This window comes from Mesoplodon densirostris, chromosome 5 (assembly GCF_025265405.1).
Source record: "Mesoplodon densirostris isolate mMesDen1 chromosome 5, mMesDen1 primary haplotype, whole genome shotgun sequence".
NCBI lineage: Eukaryota > Metazoa > Chordata > Mammalia > Artiodactyla > Ziphiidae > Mesoplodon > Mesoplodon densirostris.
Window position 1 is genome coordinate 35,290,020 of NC_082665.1, and position 24,302 is coordinate 35,314,321.

At 36.5% G+C, this 24,302-nt stretch overlaps 1 protein-coding gene across 1 annotated transcript in view; it reads right to left on the minus strand.

The window, feature by feature from the left end:
* GBE1 (1,4-alpha-glucan branching enzyme 1) overlaps positions 1-24,302 on the minus strand; it is a 294,356-nt gene that overhangs the window by 182,844 nt on the left and 87,210 nt on the right. The window contains exon 3 of the mRNA XM_060098622.1: positions 3,353-3,468. Within this exon, the coding sequence (XP_059954605.1) occupies positions 3,353-3,468 (116 nt within the window). The remainder of the gene's footprint in view (positions 1-3,352; positions 3,469-24,302) is intronic.

Sequence of the window (24,302 nt, forward strand, 5' to 3'; positions counted from 1 at the left end):
TAAAAGTCTGGTATCAAAAAACCTTTATCCTAGTCCATTTTGTTACTGATTTGGCAAGGAGAAGTTAAAGTACATAAACATCCTAAACACTTAAAAGAAGACAATTTTAATTTCCATTGCTAGTCATATGGATATTAATAGGAATGATTTTTTTTAAAAAAGAAGAAAATGGAAATCAGAAGAAAAGAAAGGAATTCTTCAGTTTGCCCCCAACCCACCTTTCAAGTTCACTTTCCCCGATCTCTCACTTTTCCTGATGTGGGGTCTTTCACTGACCTCCTCACCTTATTACTTTACTTTTTAAATATTTTGTTTGGTAAACTCACTTAAAAACATGGAAAGGAGACATTTACGTGACCATATAAGCAATGGGGTATCTTCCTCCAAAGTGTTCAATTGAAAAGACCAGGTATTTTGCAAAGAAAATAAAGCTATTATTTCAATGGTAGGTAATATTCTTTTTTGAGAATGGTTACCAGATAATTCGTAAGAAAAACATCCACAAGTGAGTTATAAAGGTCAATCCCTTGTGGAGTGAAATAAATTTTCAAGTTCAATTTAAGACAAGATTTTTAATTACCAAGGTAGACTACCTAGGGACAATTTCAGATTGAAGGCCAAAAACTTTAAGTTAGTTGATTTTTAATAGAGAATTTAACCCCAGCCCCCCCAAAGAAAATCTGATAAATCATTTCCCATAAGTGAAAAACTAATTATATCACCATATTAACATTATAATAGCATGTAAATATTTCCTCAAAATTTGAAACACCTAAACACTATGAGTGATACTTTGGGCCTAAATTTCCAGTAAATTTATCCTCACTGAAATCTTTAGAGAATAATAATGAAGAAAGATTACATAACAGTTGATTGATATTTTTTGAATGTTTACTTTAGATACAGATTTTTTTTAAGTAAAAAGGTAAAAGATGCTTTAAAAATTTTTTTGTTATTATTTCATTTCATCCAGGTCAAATGAATTTATGAAAAAAAGCATAGTATAGTACATAGCATAGTGTTTAAAGCACCTTAGTCCATTTGGGCTGCTATAATAAAATATCAGGGACTGAGTGGCTTAAAAACAACAGAAATTGATTTCTCACAGTTCTGGAAGTTGGAAGTTCAAGATCAGCTGCCAGCATGCTCTGGTGTGGGCTCTTCTCCAGGTTGTAGAGTTCTTGTTGTATCTTCATGGGGTGAAAGGGGCTAGGGTTCTCCCTGGAGTTTCTTTTTAAAGCCACTAATCCTATTTGAAGGGCTATACGCTCATGATTTATGCACCTCTCAAAGCCCTATGTACTAGTACCATCACATCAGGAATTAGTATCTCAACATATGATTTGGGGGGAGGACACAAACATTCAGACCATAGGAGAAAATATAAAAGTTTTAGAGTTGGGTGGGAGAGGCAAATGCCTATAATTATTAACTGTATATATTAATAAGCATTCATTCCTAGTAATCATTTTTTCCCAATGTATAAAAACAACACATGCAAATTAATTCATTCACTGTATGTAACAAAACAGAAAGAGACTCGTGGATATAGAGAACAAACTAGTGGTTACCAGTAGGGAGAGGATAGGAGGGAGGGGGAAAATAGAAGTATGGGATTAAGAGATACAAAATACTACTTATAAAATAGATAAGCAACACGGATATATTCCATAGCACAAGGAAATATAACCATTGTTTTGTAATAAACTTAAATGGAATATAATCTATAAAAATACTGAATCACTATGTTGTACACCTGAAACTAATCTAATATTGTAAATCAACTATACTTCAATTTTAAAAACTGTAAAAAATTAATTAATTCACCTGCCATTTAATGCAAAGAATAGGTAATGGAGCCCATAATATTTTCTAATTTAAGAAGACAAAAAAATTGCTGCAGGACTTTAAAAAACTGGAAATTTCAATTCTTATAAACAAAATATAACAAAACAAATGGCCAAAAGACCTAAAGCAACAATGAAATCAGTACTATAATAGTAGCCTTGCTTCACAGTTTCCTAAAATCAGGACTTACAGACCATAGAAAAATCAAGCTCTATGGTTTATTCCTTCAAAGATTGGGCCTAAAAATGGCTTTAACATTCAATAAACATTTTTTGATTGCCTACTCTGTGCCAGGCACTCTTCTAAGAACTGAAAACATACAGTATTAGCAAACAGAACAGCAAAGGCCCCTGCTCTCGTGAAGCTTATACTGACTTGGAAAAGGAATTATATATATTAAATTTAAATCCCTCTTATTGTATACTATAGCTACTTTTTCTCCTTTTCACTTCAGATTTAGGAGAACCTTGGCTGCTATCCCATATAAAAATGTCTCTTTATTCCAGACAATATGCTCTTCTGGTAACTTTGTGTGGCAATATTTCAGTATTTTCAGGAACACTTATAATTTCATTATTTGTAAAAAACTGCAAAACAAACATACAACACATTTTTTAGTTTAAATATACTTTAAGTAGCTCTGGCTAATATTGTTAAATAACAAATGCCAATAAAAATATAATTCAGTTACAGAATCTATCATGAAAAACACTATAAATGCTATCACACATCCAAGGAAGGGAAAGAGATACAAGGGACATGGAAATATTATACAATTATATGATCATGGGCTAAAATCAAGTAAATGTTAAAGGATTTAGATTGCCTCTCATGTAATCAAATCTGTGATAGGTAATCCAGACTTTGGGACACATCCTTCAAGCCTCCCTTGAGGAGACAGAGGAGGGCAGCTGTGTTGGCTCTGCACACCCTAAATGCAGAGCTGCATGGTCAGCCAAAGCAGAGGGGAAGTAGAGGACAGGCAGGCCCCTAGGCTAATCCAAGGAGAACAGGAGAAGCAACAGCCCTGATGTCAAAGAGCAGAAAGAGATCAAGAAAATCATATCCCCAAAAGGCATGGGTCTCCAATACAGCCTCCCACATTTATGTGGCTCATCACAAAGTCAATTATACCAAGTCTGTCTCTACAGGTAAAAATTCTCTGCCTGGCCGACTTGAAGACAGGTTTCATTTTTTTTTTTTAATCAAACTTTCTGTTTTCCAGACTAAACTTTTGCATTTATTCAGTGATCCTTCTATAACGTTTCCAAAGTTGATAATAATACAACTAGTTAAGTTCAGTACCTTACCAACCAAACAATTCCAGTCTAACACATTTCAATTTGTGATAACTTCTCTTAAATTTTCCTCTATTTAAAAATTTACACTGTTTCTCCCATAATTATCATGCATCAGTTTACATTTTAATAGTTTAAATCAAACTTTTCAAACAGGACAAAAAGAAAATAGTAAGTTCAAATGAAAACAAGAGGGAGGAAAGTACCTTTAATTTGGATCCATGAGGTACTAGGACAGATCTATTCTGCTTTGGTGGGATATACAGCTCCCATTTTCCAAAATCCACTTTTTTATATGGGTATGCAAATGGATTCCAATCATCTGAAAAAATAAAGATGATCAATTAACAATAGCATTATAGGACTAATACTCAATACATTTCAATCAAAGTATAATATACTGCCTACCTATACAGAATCAAATTGCCTAAAAAACATTGTTTTCTAAGGTACTAAACAAAATACTTTACAAGTCATTTAGAAAACACAGGTTATGCTTAACTTATTTTTTAAAAACATATTTGAAAGTTTGCCTTTTGCAAACTTTAAAGATTAAAGATTACAAACACATTTTCCATTGTACTTTCAACTCTATTACTTCTATCAATAAATAGAATGATGGGTCCTTTTTTAAGAAACACCATCAACAAAGGGAGATAATATGAAAAAAATAGAAACGCATTCTAGGCAACTAGATAAAATACATGTTATGTTAGAAAAAAAATGGTGAAAAATTATTAAAATCATACACGTACATACACGTACATACAAAACCTTAAGGAAAAGCCTGATAAATTTGACTACAAAAATTATAGACATATCTTCATAGATAGATAGATAGATAGACAGAATGACAAGACAAGCTACCAACTGGGAGAATACATTTGTAATGAACATACCAAGAAAGAGCATCCAAAATATATCAAGATTTATAAATCAATGAGAAAAAAAAGGACCAATAGAAAAATCAACAAAGATATTCAGGGGAGGACATATGAATGGTCAGTAAACATACATAATGATGCTCAAGCTCACTCATAATTAAGGAAACACAGATTAAAACAACAGTGAGATGTCACTTCCCACCCACTGGATTAGCAAAAATTAAAAGTTTGAAAATATCAAGTAGTCAGAAAGGATACAAAATAACACTGCAGGAGAGGGTACAAAGTGGTAAAACAATTTGGCATTACATAGCAAAGTTGAAGCTATGTTAACTCTGGGGTCTAACAATCCTACTCCTAGGTAATACCCTAGGGAAATTCTCACAAATGATCACAAGAAAATATTCAAAGATGTTCACTGAAGAATTGCTTGCAATAGCAAAAAATGGAAGCCATTGAAAGTTAAATCAGCCACAAAATGGGTAAATACATCATGGTGTAATTAAACAGGATGTTATATAATACTATAAACTGACTGGATTAAATATTCAATATATAGGAATAGGTAAAACATTAAAGTTCACTTTAAAGGTGTATAGAAATACCATTAATGTAAAGTTCAAAAAATATGCAAAATAGTATTATATAACATTGATACATACATATGTAGTAAAAATATCAAAAGAAAAATAAGAATGACAAACATCAAATTCTATTGTGATTTCCACTGGGTAGAGGAAAGGGAACACAGGAAGTTTTAATAATATCTGTAATGTTTTATTTTTTAAGGTAGGTGTTATACACAGAGATGCTTATTCCACTTTCCCCTATTTGTTTATGCCTAAAATATTTCACTGTTTAAAAAAAATTTAAGCCCCTGTGATGCTATGCACTATAGTGCTATGAAATTAGGTTCTCAATTAAGGAGATAAGAAAAACACCAAGAAGCTTGTTTTATGCTATGATTTCTTCTTTTAGACACCAATACTTTCACCACATTAGCCTTAAGGTTTTTCACTCTCAGCCAGTCTGACTGTTATGGGTAGAGTAGGGGTAAGAAACAACATGTAAATAAAGGTCCTGCTAAACATTTTTCTACTCCCCATCAGAAGACAATCTGAAAATATCTAAAGGCGATTTTATCTTCAGGAACAGCTCAACAAGCTCCGTGTTACTATATTCTCCTGCCCGTAAAACATCAAATATATCTCACCTGTTTATGATGTGACATTCCTTTACCATAGTAAAGAATTTAGGGCATAATTAGAGAGAAGGAAAAAAGCTTGAATATGAGGATCTAGGTAGTGTAACACTTTATACATTTACTGAATTTCTTTTTAAGCTAATCATTTAAGATAATTAATAAAATTAAGACAAGTGGCAGATCTTTTCCTGGTTAGTTAGATTTGAAAATAAAGGGTAGAGTTCATTAGTTCATTCATTCATTCATTCATTAAATATGTACTGAGTGGTTAATGTAGGCCCTGCTCTATGCCAAACTGAAAATTAGGGTTCAGAATGACATTCAGATTTCATCCAGAAAAGGTTAAACTGAGTAACAGTACACCAAAACAAACGGTAAAATATATAATATAGGGTCCTCTAAACATTCAACTATAAATAAGACTGTTACTATGAAAGTGAAACTTCAATTATATGGGAAATTTTCTTACACAGATTTACTTAAAAGCTGTTTTCAATAATGTAAAAATAAATGTGGTTTTGAATATTAGTTTTTGAATATCCGTTGAAATAGTTCTTCAGCTTGCAGTCACTTGAGTTTTAAGATCTGTTTAAACAGGTAATGTTTTAATATTTGTATAAAGAAAAATATTTTTACTGAATCACATTTCTCCTTTCATAGTGTCTTAGAGACACTAACACACATGCTGATTATTTCTAATCCTACACTATAAAAAATGTTTTTTCTATCATTTTCAAGAGCTTCATTTCATTAGCACACCTCCTCTTCATGGAAATCCTGGTGTTAACTTCTACTACACGTACATTTTTCTTGCTGAACTCCAATCTTCAAAGAAAAATTTGGAACATCTTCACATATGCTCCCAAAGAAAATCCATCTACCAACCATCATAAGCAATGTAGAATATACTAAAGGTTTCATAAGGGAGAGAGAGGGGAAGGTTTGCAAGGGGCGTACATACATGAAACAACTTGAGATTTTTGCATTGGATAGCTGTCTCCCACATAAATCTCTCTTCAGCCACACCACCACCAGTCTTTTATCTCCTTGATTCCTTCTCCAATCAGTGTTCAGCCCTGAATTTTCCTTACTCTTACCCCTTTATTAAATACTATCGCTTCTTTCCATTTGAAAGATGGGCACCAACCAAACTAACCACTTCTACTGTACTGCAGGCATATGAAAGACTTTATTCTAATAAAACCAGTTTATCCCTAAAATTGTTTTCTAAAAATAGCTAATAAGATGAGCTTTATTCTATAGGATACAGATATCTAAGGTCCAGGAACAGAATAGTCAGAAAAATCATTGGATTTGGATCTGTTCTCATAAACTTAACATTAAGTCCTTAGTTAAGAAAGAAGGAACTACCATTAAGGTATTTAGGTATAACTGTGGGAACTAATTGTGGAAGTACACAATTAAAAATAAGTAAATAAAAATTAAACATCCAATGATTGGTGTAAAAATATTAAACAAAAGTGAATGTTTTGTTTTTAAATGGAATTTCTTTTAGAAAAACACAGAAGGCAAAATAATAAGAGATCAAAGATATATTTTGGGGCAATTTTTTTTTTTTTTTTTTGTGGTACGCGGGCCTCTCACTGTTGTGGCCTTTCCCATTGAGGAGCACAGGCTCCAGACGCGCAGGCTCAGCAGCCATGGCTCACGGGCCCAGCCGCTCCGCGGCATGTGGGATCTTCCCGGGACCAGGGCACGAACCCATGTCCCCTGCATCGGCAGGCAGACTCTCAACCACTGCGCCACCAGGGAGGCCCGGGAATTTAAGCCTTAAGTGTCATGAGACTTTATTCCTAAAAATAACTGAAAGTAAAGTAATATTAATAATGATAAATGGTTCTAAGGCATATTAGATATATCTAAAGTGCATACTTTTAGAGCCAGATTACTCATTTTTCATTTTAATCCTCCATGACTTTATATCCTGAATCTACAAGATAGAATTAATTTTAATTAAGTACTTAATGCAAATAGTTTGTATCTCTATGTAGGCCTCAGGACAGGACCAAAAATATCCTATCACCACCTGTGACAATTATTTGTTTCTCTATCACACACAGAACTACTTATTGGGAGTTCTGTAGTTCAGTGATTCTCAAGCTTTAGTTCACATCAGAATCACTTGTTAAAGCAGATTGGGCTGATTAAAACAGACTGTTGGGCTCCACCCTCAGAGGTTTTTGATTCAATATATCTGAAATATGGCCTAATAATCTGCATGTCTGAGTCCCTACATGATGTTCATGATGCTCGCTGAGGGACCATGTTGAGAATCAACTTCCTGCCTCGACGGCTACTTCAGGTGTTCTCTGCTCATAGCTTTGTGAGTGATGTTCTAGATTAGATTAGATTTATAGATTACCAAATAATGTTCCAAGTCAGTAGCTCAAGGAAATTCTGAAATAGAAATTATCACTAATAATCCCTCAAGGCAAATATTACGCACATGAAATTTAGGATTTAGAATTTGGGATTCACTAGGGTTGTAGAGCCCAGAAGGATGACCAGTGAGATGAAGATTACAGAACAGACCTGAGATATTAAGGAATCTGAACGTGTCAGTGTGAGGAAACAAAAATTTACAATTTGAACATTAAAAGATAACATATATTAAGACCAATATTCAATATACTGCTATAGCTGTCTACAGAAAATGTTTCTTATAATATTCTCACCAATAGATTGCATGGTTAAAAAGTACAGGCCACTTGGATCAGAAAATGGATATAAATTAGAAGGCTTCTACCTAGAAAAGTAACATTAAAATTTTTAAATGTTAACATTTTAACTCAACTTCCTTTCTGTGTGTCATTTCCTGCCATAACCTAGACATTGCTAGGCTTAAGGATGAGGTACCCCTAAAGCAACGTGTGCTTTTTATTTTAGTCTTGGTGTTTTAAGAACATGTTTCCTGCTTGCATAAATTATTTTATTAAAACATTTTCTAAGACTTTCGATGATTATCAAGTTTGAATAACCTGACACAGTTTAAAAGCAAACATTTAAATAAGTATTTTATTACTAACAGGCTGAAATTCATCATCATATTTTATAATGCAAAAGATTCTATTTTTCCATAGACTCAAAACCAGCAGACAAATTTAAATCGAGATATGGAAAAGAAACGATGTGTGATGCACAGTTTAACATGAACTGCAAACACACATTCGGCACAGGCGATCAAACGTTAACTAAGGTCACTGCATCAGGCACACAGACTCTATTATCTCAAGCCCAACAACCTTTCTTTTTCTAATGTAATAATCCTCACATAAAATTCTTAAATGTCAGCTTCCTTCAAATATTCCCAAACTCTTTAACGCACAGTAAAGTAATTCTCTTCATCAGGACTTAGCCACCTCACTTCTGTAGAGTTTCTGAGCTTAATATATATATTCCTTACGCATGGTTGAAATGGTCCCAACTTACTATGTAGACCCACACCTTTGATGAAGATGCCAATGTGCTGAAGAATGTGGTCCGTACTTGGGTCAACCCCTGCCATAAGCAGGCTTCACTGAGCTAGTGAAGTAAGGTCCCTGTTGGATGTGGCAGATCTAATATCAGATCTAATACAAGACCAGTACTGGCCTATATGGCAGATGTTAGTCACCTCCTATCTGAGTCAATATCCCTTACATCATAAGTTATTAAATATTTGGAATATCACCTCCTTAAAACAAGTAAACACCCTACCTCATCATACAATGTTGTTTACTTGTTTCAAGCTTCATATAATTCAGAGTTTACATAGATTTATAATGCAAAGTTGGCTGGTCATGATGGAAGTTTTGGGACTTCTCTCATGTCAAGGAAGCATCCAGTCTGTTTCCAAGAAGTCATAAGATCCAGAACAGGAACCTCCTATGGCATTGCCCTTAACCAGAATTATGGAAGGACCACACAATTTTTGGAGGTGGAGAACAGCAGTCCTGACATATAACCCTGTGCTTTTTGATAACCTTCTCTTTTTCCCCTCCAGATAATTCTTCTCCTCAGAAGGTTACTTGAGAATCATCAAATTTCTGCTGGAAGATAGTACCCTGGAAATAACCTTAAGACCTCCAGCATTACTTCTTAGGGAAAACTGCTCTTAAAATACATTAGTTTAGGAGAGCTGTGGTTTTCAAGAACAAAATCTAGAGTATGTCAGAATGCCACTAACTTCAGAACCAATGGGGTGCTAATATCGTTTTAAAGAACAATATGCTCAGTCCTATGATATGCAGCTTTCTGGAAATTAGGGAACAAATTAAATAACCTAGAGTTTCACTCATAAACTTCTTAAAGGCATGCATAGAAGAAACGTTCTCCGTGACCAAAAAAAAAAGTGTGGCAAAAGTGACTTTAAATAGAATTAACTATGTGTCTTTATTATAGGAATAGTATCTATATTATGATACTTTTATGAAAGAAAGGGGGTGGTAAATGAATATACAGTTGGCCCTCCATATCAGAGAGTTCCATATCCACAGATTCAACCAAACACGAATCAAAAATATAAGGGGAAAAATTCCAGAAAGTTCCAAAAAGCAAAACTTGACTTTACTATGTACTGCCAAATATTTACATAGCATTTACTTTGTATTTACAACTATTTACATAGCATTTACATGGTATTAAGTATTATAAGTAATCTAGAGATGATTTAAAGAATACAGGAGGATGTGCGTAAGTTATATGCAATACTACATCATTTTATATAAGGGACTTGAGCATCCTCAGATTTTGGTATTTGCAGGTGGGGGAGGTCCCAGAACCAATCCACCAAAGACTGAAGGATGACTGTATGTAGTCACCTATGATTTCAAAAAGCATGAAAATAGAACCCAAAAAGTGAAGAGAAATGATTATGTCTATGAAGCGGGAAAACACAGATTAATTCTGTAGGATTGTACCTTGCTTTATTTTTTATTTTTTTTTTTGCGGTACGCGGGCCTCTCACTGTTGTGGCCTCTCCCGTGGCGGAGCACAGGCTCCGGACATGCAGCCTCAGCGGCCATGGTGCATGGGGCCAGCCGCTCCACGGCATGTGGGATCTTCCCGGACCGGGGCACGAGCTCGTGTCCCCTGCATCGGCAGGCTGACTCTCAACCACTGCGCCACCAGGGAAGCCCTGTACCTTGCTTTATGTTGACTATAAGACCAGGTAAACAATTCATAAAATTAGAAAATTAAATGTCAAAAAGGGGAAAATAAGAAAAAAAAAGTCTCTTAAAATGGAAACAAACTGAACCTGTGTGATGGAATTTGCAGATGGGGACTTTGGGAGGTAGTTAGGTTATGAGGGTAGAATCATCATGAATGGGGTTAGTGTCTTTATAAAAGAAATCCCAGAGAGATCACTCCTGCATTCCACCAGGTGAGGATTTCACAAAGAAAGGACGGCAGTCTATGAATCAGGAAGAGAGCCCTCATCAGATACTGAATCTGCTGGCACTTTGATCTTGGACTTCCCAGTCTCCAGAACTGTGAGAAATTTATGTTGTTTATAAGCCACCCAGCCTGTAGTTTTTTGTTATAGCACCCTGAACAGACTAAGACAAAGCTCATCTACTTTTCCGTATAATAGGAAATTTCCATAACAAAATTGTAAAAACTATGTTATGAGGTCTCTGTGAAGAAATACTTGTCCAAATCTCTTTCCTTGCTATCAATTGTAAAAAGTGATCTTATCAGCCAAAGAGTGTAAGATATTAATTTATTTACAGTTTTAAACACAGATTAACAAACTGCTTTCTGGACAAGGAGTTGCAGTTCATACTCCCACCAGCAGCATATGAGAATTGTCAACTATCCATATCCTCATCAACACCGGAGATTATCCTTTTAATAACAATGCATACCTGCCTTGTTCAACCAGGGTTCGCTAAGAGAATTAAGTTCGAGTGCCCTATGGATCCATTGTATGCAATAAATTAACTTCTCTTCAATGCATCTTAGAATAGTACCTGTATGTACTACACTTGGAAGAATTTAGAAAACAGGCATTCAAATAATTTTGTGTTCTGTGGATCAGATTCGGAACCAGCATGAGAAAAGTTTCCTCTCCTTATTGTCCTAGCTGTAACAGATAGCTTTGATACACAGTGTTTTCATTTCTTTTCAAAGCAGGTTATAATGATAACTTCTTATATTCTCTTTAATCCTATTTTTATTTGGGAGAAATTGAGTAGTGGGTATTTTATTTTAAACTTTTTCATTTAGTTCTAGTTTTATTGAACTGAATATAATAATGTGGTGTCCTTTATGGTCTAATACAGTGGTAACCAATCCAGTTATTTATTTACCAATCTTTTTATTTTTAGCAGTATAAACCATTCAATTATCTCTAAATAGATTTTATGAAGGACTCCAGAATAGAAACTATACAAAACATGTAAAAAAGCAAAGCTTCTTTGCTTGAAGTGCCCCTACCTACCTACACCCTCATCCTCACCTCTTTCTCTCCCTCTCAGAGCCTACCACTCAGAACTCAGTTATAAAAAGTGCTCCAGTGTATGATCTACCTTTGCAGATCTTCCATAGATGCTTAAAATATGTCATTTCTTTTTTTTAATTCTCCATTTAATTTTAGTTTACTTCATCCACGACAAGTTAAGAATATGTTAAATTATATCATGATGATTGGTTCTGAAAATTTATTCAATTTCTAACAATTCTTGCCATCTACACTTGACCAACAGTAAATGTTATTTGGGACTTAAGGATAAAAGCATTTATCACTGCTGTGACTTATATTACTGATCACTGTGCCATTTTATCTGGTTTGTTTTTGGTCTGGATTTGACTCCTTTTATTTTATAATCTTTCAGTGACAGTAAAGCAGAGAGAAACTAATGGTTAAAGCCAAGAAGAGGTACATTATGTGCTTAGAAAGAATGCAGAACAGGACAAAATAGGAAGGGGAAAGAATGGGAGAGAGGTACTAATGCAATATGGTCAATCATCAGAGGAAGGCATCCCATGTGCCAGGAAGGGTTCTCAATTATGTTTTAACTGGCTAGTACATTGAACTGTATCCCTCCATGTCAGCAAACATCTGGAGCTTAGTTGGAGGACTCTTACAGCACATACTCCAGTTCATCCATTATATCACTATTGACTGCAATTTAATCTATTTATGACTCCCCCGAAGTCATAAATTTTATTTGACTTTAGGACTCTTCTCTACACCCTAAAACACAATCTTTCATCTTAAGATGTTCCACTTGAACCAGTCCCTGTTGTGAGGGCATGGGAGGGGCCTATAGTAATCAGGAAAGCAATTATATAGATCTCTCTGCTAACCCTATAGCCACTTATGAAAATATTTCATTGAAAGTAAAATAATCTTTTCTAACATGGCTAGCAATGTAACAGAAGTAAACCTATGTGTCAGTGTCAATTGATTTTCAACAAGGGTGGCCAAGACCATTCAATGGGGGAAAAATAGTCTTTTCAACAAATAGTGCTAGGACAACTAGATCTCCACACACAAAAAGATATATTTGGACTCCTATCTTAAACCATATACAAAACTAACTCAAATGGATCAAGTACTTAAATGTAAGAGCTAAAACTATACAACTCAATATAAAACAGTGCTGACACCTTGGAAAACAGTCTGGGAGTTCCCCAAAATGCCAGAGTTACCATTTTGACCCAGCAATCCCACTCCTAGTTATAAACCCTAAAGAAATGAAAACATATGTCCACACAAAAACTTGTATATGAATGTTCATAGCAGCAGTACTTATGATAGTCAAAAGGTGAAAACCACACAAATGCCCATCAACTAACAAACGAATATACAAAATGATGCATATCCATACAATGCAATATTATTTGGCTATAACAGTGAATGAAGTACTGATACATGCTATAAGATGGTAGCTTGAAAACATTATGCTAAGTGAAAAAAGCCAGTCACAAAAGACCATGTATTATCTGATTCCATTTACATGAAAAATCCAGGATAAGAAAATTTATAGAGACAGAGTAAGTGGTTGCCTAAGCCTAGGGGAGGGATGGGAAGATTGTGAGATGATAGCTGAAGGGTACAGGGTTCCTTTGAGATAATGAAAATACTCTAAAATTCATTGTGGTTATGGTTGTAGAGCTCTGTTTTAATATACTAAAAACCATGAAATTGTACACTTTAAGTAGGTTAGTTGTATGGTATGTGAATTGTATGTCAATAAAGCTGTTAAAAAATAAAAGTATTTTAAAGGTCAGGTAGCCGTTATCTGTTCATTTCTATTGAGCTTTTGTGCTGGACTAAAATCAGATTCTATCAGAGGTATTGTAAAGGGAAAGACCACAATGGGAGACACATATAAAAATTTAATACTGAAAAGATAGCTTGGTCAATAAGTAGACTAAAGAGTCTAGGTGGATAGTTGAAGACTTCTTTGAAGAGAAAATAATTAATTGTTTCAAGGCTTTGAAAAAGTAGCACAACTTGACCATATTAGAAGCTGGGGGAAAAATAGGCTTTTAAGCAAAGAAAAATGTATATCTTCTCCTTCTGGAGCCCAGATTTTTAGTAGTTTTGTGAGTGATTACCAACCGAACTGCTGCTGCTAATGTTAGAATTTACCTTGGACTCTGAAAGAGACCCATAAGGAACAGAAATCTAAAACTATCATACAATCCACTCCCTTACGAAGGAAGAAAAAAAAAGGTTTGAGCAGAGGCTGTCTCAAAACTAATGATATAAGAAGGGAGGGTTTTATTATGATAGAAGAACTGATGAAAGTCATGAACATAACAAACAATAGGATGGTTTGGTGACACTGATGGCAGCAGCCGCAGTTATGGACCATCCTGTGAGGAAAAGGTGTTTTGCTTTTTTTTTTTTTTTTTTTTGTGGTATGCGGGCCTCTCACTGTTGTGGCCTCTCCCGTTGCGGAGCACAGGCTCCGGATGCGCAAGCCCAGCGGCCATGGCTCACGGGCCCAGCCACTCCGCGGCATATGGGATCCTCCCAGACCGGGGCACGAACCCGTATCCCCTGCATCGGCAGGCGGACTCTTAACCACTGCGCCACCAGGGAGGCCCTGTTTTGCTTTTTTCTTGTTCAAAGCTAATTTCTTGATTTTGTTCTTTCTTTTTGTCTGTTTTCAATTATTTTCTCACACTCTGAGGTTTTCAAACATTCTCCCTCTTGAGGCTCTTTACTCTCAGCATCCAAATATGATGAAGTGATGTATTTGCTAATTCTGAAGTAACATCAATGACAATGAAGAAAACCTCTCCTTTGGTCCAATTCATCCTTTGGTTCTCCTGCCACTGACAGCCCAGTTTCTTGACTCCTATCTCCACTTCCTTATATCTCTTCATTCCCTAAAATATTTCTGAAATACTCTGGCAAAGGTCACCAGTGACCTCCAACTTTCCAATCCCAATTGTTCTTTTCAGACTTCAACTTATATGAGCTTTCAGTGACACTTGAAACTCTTGGTCACTCCACCTTCGGTGTCAGTTATACCCATCTCGGCTGGTTCTCTTAAACCACTCAGTGAAGATGGGGAGGAAAAAAAGGGAATGCACTTGAAAGGTCTTTCAGAGTTAAAATTGATAAGAAGCAGTGTTTTAGTTATTAGGGGTGACAGACAGTGGTTACTTGGGTGGTTACTGAAAAAGGATAGGGAATACAGAAGTAGGAGAAAAGAGAATTTACAGGAACTGTAAATGGTCAACACCATCTATTACTGCAGAAAAGTCAAGTAAGGAAAAGATACCTAAATTGAGAGGATGGGATATTTAATGGGAGAACACATGTGACTGAGTGTACAATTATTTCTATTATTATTATTTCTATTACTTCTCTACCATATTTTTTTCTTACCACAAAAGAAAAGTGTACTCTCTGAAGAATAAAAACTAAAAAACATAAATAAAAAAGATACTGAAGCACTCATAAACCCAACCTCCTCTACACTAACACCTTACTTTAAAATTTCTCATTTTTTTACTATATAGGTATTTATATGCACAGACATGTGCATTTCCATAATGTAAATTATATACAAAAGTATGTAAATACATATAAATTTTAAAACTTACAGTTTTGTATTCTTTTCTACATACTATATGATCAGCATTACTCCTGTCAGTACATATTAATTTACGACAGTAGTTCCCCAACATGGCTGCTTTTAAAAGTTAGAAGTCAATAGACTCCACCCCAGGTCCTTGAATCAGATCCAGGAGTAGATCTGTACTTTTATAAAGCTTCCTAATTTTGTGTTATGAACACACAGGTTTAGTAACCAATAATCTACAATATCATTCTAGAAATCTGACAGCAAATTAAGGGAGGGATCTTCTTTAGTTTTCCAATTTATTTAAGGAAGGAAAGGAGTGAGCAACTTTATATACAGAGAAAAAAGAAGCAGCAAAGGGAGAGCCTGACAGGAGAAAGAGGTAAATAGACAGATTTACCATGTTAAGGAAGAGAAGAGAAAATGATTCAATGCATATATTCGTGACATCAATTTCTTCTACTAACTTTTGAAAGCATGTGGGAAGGATGAATATAGATACAGAGATATTTTTAGGGAAATGGTTTGGAAGTTGAAATATTCCTTTCTGCTGTCTTCTATCTTCTCTGAAAAGTAAGAGCAAGTATTATACTAAAGGAAAATGAGGAGACAGTGAAATAAGGGATTATGCAGGGAGTGGTGAAACTGAAGTAGCTACTGTGGAAGACATAAGAAAGACATGATTGGGGATGTGCAAGTGATTTCTGGAGAGTGGTAATGGCCATGAACCCATAGAAGCAGCAGTTCATATGGCTCTGTGATTTTCCTCATGGTGGCTAGAAGCTGTGCATGAACAGAGAAATTACACAATTTGATACAAGCAACACTGCAGATTTACAGGGCGAGTGTGGTAGAAGGCTAATGTTCAAAGGAGATGAAACTTTCAGGAAGAGAGAGGTTGGAGAGCTTAGAGCAAGGGATCTAGAATAGATATCAATGAGCCATAGACACGTCAGAAACCATCATGGATCTAGACGTCACATTCAGTCTGGAATAACTGGTATCATGGAGTCGAGAATAGGGAAATGCTGCTACAGCAATCTTTTATTTTTTGTAGTTAATAATAATGTATTGCACATTTGAATGCTGCTACTTTCTTTTTTATTAGTTTCTGCTTTATAACAAAGTGAATCAGTCATACATATACATCTATTGCCACATCCCTTCCCTCTTGTGTCTCCCTCCCTCCCGCCCTCCCTATCCCACCCCTCCAGGTGGTCACAAAGCACCAAGCTGATCTCGCTGTGCTATGCGGCTGCTTCCCACTATCTATCTACCTTACGTTTGGTACTGTATATATGTCCATGCCTCTCTCGGTTTGTCACAGCTTACCCTTCCCCCTCCCCATATCCTCAAGTCCATTCCCAAGTAGGTCTGTGTCTTTATTCCCATTTTACCCTTAGGTTCTTCATGACATTTTTTTCCCTTAAAATCCATATATATGTGTTAGCATACGGTATTTGTCTTTCTCTTTCTGACTTAGTTCACTCTGTATGACAGACTCTAGGTCTATCCACCTCATTACAAATAACTCAGTTTCGTTTCTTTTTATGGCTGAGTAATATTCCATTGTATATATGTGCCACATCTTCTTTATCCATTCATCTGATGATGGACACTTAGGTTGTTTCCAACTCCGGGCTATTGTGAATAGAGCTGAAATGAACATTTTGGTACATGTCTCTTTTTGAATTATGGTTTTCTCAGGGTATATGCATAGTAATGGGTTGCTGGGTCATATGGTAGTTCAATTTGTAGTTTTTTAAGGAACCTCCATACTGTTCTCCATAGTGGCTGTACCAATTCACATTCCCACCAGCAGGGCAAGAGTGTTCCCTTTTCTCCACACCCTCTCCAGCATTTATTGTTTCTAGATTTCTTGATGATGGCCATTCTGACTGGTGTGAGATGATATCTCACTGTAGTTTTGATTTGCATTTCTCTAATGATTAATGACGTTGAGCATTCTTTCATGTGTTTGTTGGCAGTCTGTATATCTTCTTTGGAGAAATGCCTATTTAACTCTTCTGCCCATTTTTGGATTGGGTTGTTTGTTTTTTTGCTATTGAGCTGCATGAGCTGCTTATAAATTTGGAAGATTAATCCTTTGTCAGTTGCTTCATTTGCAAATATTTTCTCCCATTCTGAGGGTTGTCTTTTGCTCTTGTTTATGGTTTCCTTTGCTGTGAAAAAGCTTTGAAGTTGCATTAGGTCCCATTTGTTTATTTTTGTTTTTATTTCCATTTCTCTAGGAGGTGGGTCCAAAGGGATCTTGCTGTGATTTATGTCATAGAGTGTTCTGCCTATGTTTTCCTCTAAGAGTTTGATAGTTTCTGGCCTTACATTTAAGTCTTTAATCCATTTTGAGCTTATTTTTGTGTATGGTGTTAGGGAATGATCTAATCTCACAGTTTTACATGTCCCGGTCCAGTTTTCCCAGCACCACTTATTGAAGAGGCTGTCCTTTCTCCACTGTACATTCCTACCTCCTTTATCAAAGATAAGTTGACCATATGTGCGTGGGTTTATTTCTGGGCTTTCTATCCTGTTCCATTGATCTATCTTTCTGTTTTTGTGCCAGTACCACACTGTCTTGATTACTGTAGCTTTGTAGTATAGTCTGAAGTCAGGGAGCCTGATTCCTCCAGCTCCGTTTTTCGTTCTCAAGATTGCTTTGGCTATTCGGGGTCTTTTGTGTTTCCAAACAAATTTTGAAAGTTTTTGTTCTAGTTCTATGAAAAATGCCAGGGGTAGTTTGATGGGGATTGCATTGAATCTGTAGATTGCTTTGGGTAGTAGAGTCATTTTCACAATATTGATTCTTCCAATCCAGGAGCATGGTATATCTCTCCATCTATTTGTATCAACTTTAATTTCTTTAATCAGTGTCTTATAATTTTCTGCATACAGGTCTTTTGTCTCCTTAGGTAGGTTTATTCCTAGATATTTTATTCTTTTTGTTGCCATGGTAAATGGGAATGTTTTCTTGATTTCACTTTCAGATTTTTCATCGTTAGTGTACAGGAATGCCAGAGATTTCTGTGCATTAATTTTGTATCCTGCTACTTTACCAAATTCATTGATTAGCTCTAGTAGTTTTCTGGTAGCATCTTTAGGATTCTCTATGTATAGTATCATGTCATCTGCAAACAGTGACAGCTTTACTTCTTCTTTTCCGATTTGGATTCCTTTTATTTCCTTTTCTTCTCTGATTGCTGTGGCTAAAACTTCCAAAACTAAGTTGAATAAGAGTGGTGAGAGTGGGCAGCCTTGTCTTGCTCCTGATCTTAGTGGAAATGGTTTCAGTTTTTCACCATTGAGGACGATGTTGGCTGTCGGTTTGTCATATATGGCCTTTATCATGTTGAGGAAAGTTCCCTCTATGCCTACTTTCTGCAGGGTTTTTATCATAAATGGGTGTTGAATTTTGTCGAAAGCTTTCTCTGCATCTATTGAGATGATCATATGGTTTTTCTCCTTCAATTTGTTAAAATGGTGTATCACATTGATGGATTTGCGTATATTGAAGAATCCTTGCATTCCTGGAATAAACCCCACTTGATCATGGTGTATGATCTTTTTAATGTGTTGTTGGATTCTGTTTGCTAGTACTTTGTTGAGGATTTTTGCATCTATGTTAATCAGTGATATTGGCCTGTAGTTTTCTTTCTTTGCGACATCCTTGCCTGCTTTTGGTATCAAGGTGATGGTGGCCTCATAGAATGAGTTTGGGAGTGCTACTCCCCCTGCTATATTTTGGAAGAGTTTGAGAAGGATAGGTGTTAGCTCTTCTCTAAATGTTTGATAAAATTCGCCTGTGAAGCCATCTGGTCCTAGGCTTTTGGTTGTTGGAAGATTTTTAAACACAGTTTCAATTTCAGTGCTTGTGATTGGTCTATTAGTATTTTCTATTTCTTCCTGAGTCAGTCTTGGCAGGTTGTGCATTTCTAAGAATTTGTTCATTTCTTCAAGGTTGTCCATTTTATTGGCATAGAGTTGCTTGTAGTAATCTCTCATGGTCTTTTGTATTTCTGCAGTGTCAGTTGTTACCTCTCCTTTTTCATTTCTAATTCTATTAATTTGAGTCTTCTCCCTTTTTTTCTTGATGAGTCTGGCTAATGGTTTATCAATTTTGTTTATCTTCTCAAAGAACCAGCTTTTAGTTTTATTGATCTTTGCTATCGTTTCCTTCATTTCTTTTTCATTTATTTCTGATCTGATCTTTATGATTTCTTTCTTTCTGCTAACTTTGGGGGATTTTGGTTCTTCTTCCTCTAATTGCTTTAGGTGCAGGGTCAGGTTGTTTACTCAAGATGTTTCCTGTTTCTTGAGGTTGGATTGTATTGCTATAAACTTCCCCCTTAGAACTGCTTTTGCTGCGTCCCTTAGGTTTTGTGTCATCGTGTCTCCATTGTCATTTGTTTCTAGGTATTTTTTAATTTCCTCTTTGATTTCTTTAGTGATCACTTCGTTATTAAGTAGTGTATTGTTTAGCCTCCATGTGTTTGTATTTTTTACAGATCTTTTCCTGTAATTGATGTCTAGTCTCATAGCATTGTGGTCGGAAAAGATATTTGATATAATTTCAATTTTCTTAAATTTACCAAGGCTTGATTGGTGACCCAAGATATTATCTATCCTGGAGAATGTTCCATGAGCACTTGAGAAAAATGTGTATTCTGTTGTTTTTGGATGGAATGTCCTATAAGTATCAATTAAGTCCATCTTGTTTAATGTATCATTTAAAGCTTGTGTTTCCTTACTTATTTTCATTTTGGATGATCTGTCCATTGGTGAAAGTGGGGTGTTAAAGTCCCCTACTATGAGTGTGTTACTGTCGATTTCCCCTTTTATGGCTGTTAGTATTTGCCTTATGTATTGAGGTGCTCCTATGTTGGGTGCATAAATATTTACAATTGTTATATCTTCTTCTTGGATCGATCCCTTGATCATTATGTAGTGTCCTTCTTTGTCTCTTCTAATAGTCTTTATTTTAAAGTCTATTTTGTCTGATATAAGAATTGCTACTCCAGCTTTCTTTTGATTTCCATTTGCATGGAATATCTTTTTCCATCCCCTCAGTTTCAGTCTGTATGTGTCTCTAGGTCTGAAGTGGGTCTCTTGTAGACAGCATATATATGGGTCTTGTTTTTGTATCCATTCAGCCACTCTGTGTCTTTTGGTGGGAGCACTTAGTCCATTTACATTTAAGGTAATTATTGATATGTATGTTCCTATTCCCATTGCCTTAATTGCTTTGGGTTCGTTATTGTAGGTATATTCCTTCTGTTGTGTTTCTTGCCTAGAGAAGTTCCTTTAGCATTTGTTGTAAAGCTGGTTTGGTGGTGCTGAAGTCTCAGCTTTTGCTTGTCTGTAAAGGTTTTAATTTCTCCATCAAATCTGAATGAGATCCTTGCTGGGTAGAGTAATCTTGGTTGCAGGTTTCTCTCCTTCATCACTTTAAATATGTCCTGCCACTCCCTTCTAGCTTGTAGAGTTTCTGCAGAGAGATCAGCTGTTAACCTGACGGGGATTCCCTTGTGTGTTATTTGTTGTTTTGCTCTTGCTGCTTTTAATATGATTTCTTTGTGTTTAGTTTTTGACAGTTTGATTAATATGTGTCTTGGCGTATTTCTCCTTGGATTTATTCTGTATGGGACTCTCTGTGCCTCCTGGACTTGATTAACTATTTCCTTTCCCATATTAGGGAAGTTTTCAACTATAATCTCTTCAAATATTTTCTTAGTCCCTTTCTTTTTCTCTTCTTCTTCTGGAACCCCTATAATTCGAATGTTGGTGCATTTAATGTTGTCCCACAGGTCTCTGAGACTGTCCTCTGTTCTTTTCATTCGTTTTTCTTTATTCTGCTCTGCAGCAGTTATTTCCAGTAGTTTATCTTCCACGTCACTTATCTGTTCTTCTGCCTCAGTTATTCTGCTATTGATCCCATCTAGAGTATTTTTCATTTCATCTATTGTGTTTTTAATCGATGCTTGATTCATCTTTAGTTCTTTAGGTCCTTGTTAAGTGTTTCTTGCATTTTGTCTATTCTATTTCCAAGATTTTGGATCTTGGAAATAGAATCTTGGATCACCTTTACTATCATTATTCTGAATTCTTTTTCAGGTAGACTTCCTATTACATCTTCATTTGTTAGGCCTGGTAGGTTTTTTTCTTGCTTCTTCACCTGCTGTGTGTTTTTCTGTCTTCTCATTTTGCTTATCTTACTGTGTTTGTGGTCTCCTTTTTGCAGGCTGCAGATTCCTAGTTCCTGTTGTTTTTGGTGTCTGTCCCCAGTGGCTAAGGTTGTTTCAGTAGGTTGTGTAGGCTTCCTGGTGGGGGGGACTAGTGCCCGTGCTCTGGTGGTTGAGGCCTGATCTTTTCTTTCTGGTGGACAGGTCCACGTCTGGTGGTGTGTTTTGGGGTGGCTGTGGCCTTATTATGTTTTCAGGCAGCCTCTCTGCTAATGGGTAGGGTTGTGTTCCTGTCTTGGTAGTTGCTTGGCATAGGGTGACCAGCACTGTAGCTTGCTGGTCGTTGACTGAAGCTGGATACTGGTGTTGAGATGGAGATCTCTGGGTGATTTTCGCCACTTGATATTATGTGGAGCTGGGAGGTCTCTTGTGGACTTGTGTCCTGAAGTTGGCTCTCCCACTTTAGAGGCACAGCACTGACTCCTGGCTGCAGCACCAAGAGCCTTTCATCTACCCGGCTCAGAATAAAAGGGAGGAAAAGTAGAAAGAAAGAATTAGTAGAAGAAAGAAAGAGAGAAAAAAGAAAGAAGGAAAGAAAGGAAGGAAGGAAGGATGGAAGAAAGAAAGAAAGGAGGGAGGGAGGAAGGTAAGAAAAAGAGAGAAAGGAAGAAAGAAGGGAGAGAGGGAGGAAGGAAAGCAAGCAAGAAAGAAAGACAGGATGGAGGGAGGGAGGGAGGAAGGAAAGAAAGAAAGAAAGAAAGGAGGGGCGGAGAGAGGGAGGGAGGAAGGGAAGGAGGAAAAAAGAAAGAGAGAAGAAAGTAAAATAGAATAAAGTAGGATAAAATATAGTAGCGTTATTAAAATAAAAACGTAATTAATTAAAAGAAAAAAAGGATGGATAGAACCCTGGGACAAATGGTGGAAACAAAGCTATACAGAGAAAATCTCGCAGAGAAGCATACACATACACATTCACAAAAAGAGAACAGGGGGAAAAAATCATAAATTTTGCTCTCAAAGTCCACCTCCTCAATCTGGGATAATTCGTTGTAAAAAGAGGAAAAGGGGAAAAAGTCTTAAATCTTGCTGTCAAAGTACACCTCCTCAATTTGGGATAATTCATTGTAAAAAGAGGAAAAGGGGAAAAAATCTTAAATCTTGTCCTCAAAGTCCACCTCCTCAATTTGGGATGATTCGTTGTCTATTCATGTATTCCACAGATGCAGGGTACATCAAGTTGATTGTGGAGCTTTAATCCGCTGCTTCTGAGGCTGCACAGAGAGATTTCCCTGTCTCTTCTTTGTTCTTACAGCTCCCGGGTCTCAGCTTTGGATTTGGCCCCGCCTCTGCGTGTGGGTCACCGGAGGGCATCTGTTCTTCGCTCAGACAGGACGGGTTTAAAGGAGCCGCTGATTCAGGGGCTCTGGCTCACTCAGGCCGGGGGTGAGGGAGGGGCACGGAGTGCGGGGCGAGCCTGTGGCGGCATCGGCCGGCATGATGTTGCACCAGCCCGAGGCGCTCCGTGCGCTTTCCCAGGGAAGACGTCCCTGGATCCCGGGACCCCGGCAGTGGCGGGCTGCACAGGCTCCCTGGAAGGGGGGCGTGGACAGTGACCTGCGCTCGCACACAGGCCTCGTGTTGGCGGCAGCAGCAGCCTCAGCGTCCCACGCCCGTTTCCTGGGTCCGTGCCTGTAGCTGTGGCTTGCGCCTGTCTCTGGAGCTCCTTCAAGCAGCGCTCTTAATCCCCTCTCCTCGCGCACCAGGAAACAAAGAGGGAAGAGAAAGTCTCTTGACTCTTTGGCAGCTCCAGTCTTTTTCCCGGACTCCCTCCGGGCTAGCTGTGGTGCACTAACCCCTTCAGGCTCTCTTCCCACCGCCAGCCTACAGCAATCTTTGTACCTTTTACACAATAAATTTTGCTAATGCTTTGCAACAATTCCCCTGTCCCTCATCAGCAGTCTCATCCCCCAACAAAAAAAAAATCTTGCTTGCTACCCTTCACCCTTCCTAAGCATATCAAGACCTCTAAAAAACAGAGCCACCCTAGCAGATTCATAAATATATGACTGAGAAATTAATGCTTACTTTTGCTACATACTGAGTTGCGGATAGTGTGTTACACAGCATTACTGTTGCTATAGCTGACTTGTGCACCAAGTAAGAGTGAGCACTACCCCTCTAAACTTCCCACAAATAGTCTAAACCTGTATCTATTATTACCTGCATCTATTACTATAAACCTGTTACCATTTATTATGTGTGTCAATACTGATTTCCTTGTTTTTGACTCTAAGGTGTCTGAAGATATAGATCAACCAAGTATTCCTCATCTTTGTATGCCAACAGCCAGTACATTACTCCCATATAAGTGCTCAGCAAGTTTTTACTGGAAGAATAAATTTATAACTTTTTATGCCAAATCAAGATCACAAGACAATTTGGAAACTGGAAATTTAGAAAAGAACAAAATTAAACAAAAAAATTCATTCCTTTTTAGTTTTGCAAGGGAACATAAATAGTATTCTTCACTAAGACTTCATTTTACACTAAGATTATAAAAAATTAACTCTACATTTAGCAAATAATATAAATGATTAAAAAGCACACAAAAAAACCTAGGTAATTCCTTTTTATTATTCTTCGCAATTAATATGGGTCACTAACTAAATAGCTTAAAAGAAAAACTATAGTAATTAAAAGAAAAAAATGTATTTACTTCTATTTATGGTAGATCTTGATTTTTTCCTTTATGTTCTAAACTCCAGAAGTATTATATATAGTTTATATAATATATAAATATATTTCAAAAGGTCACTTTTTTGAGT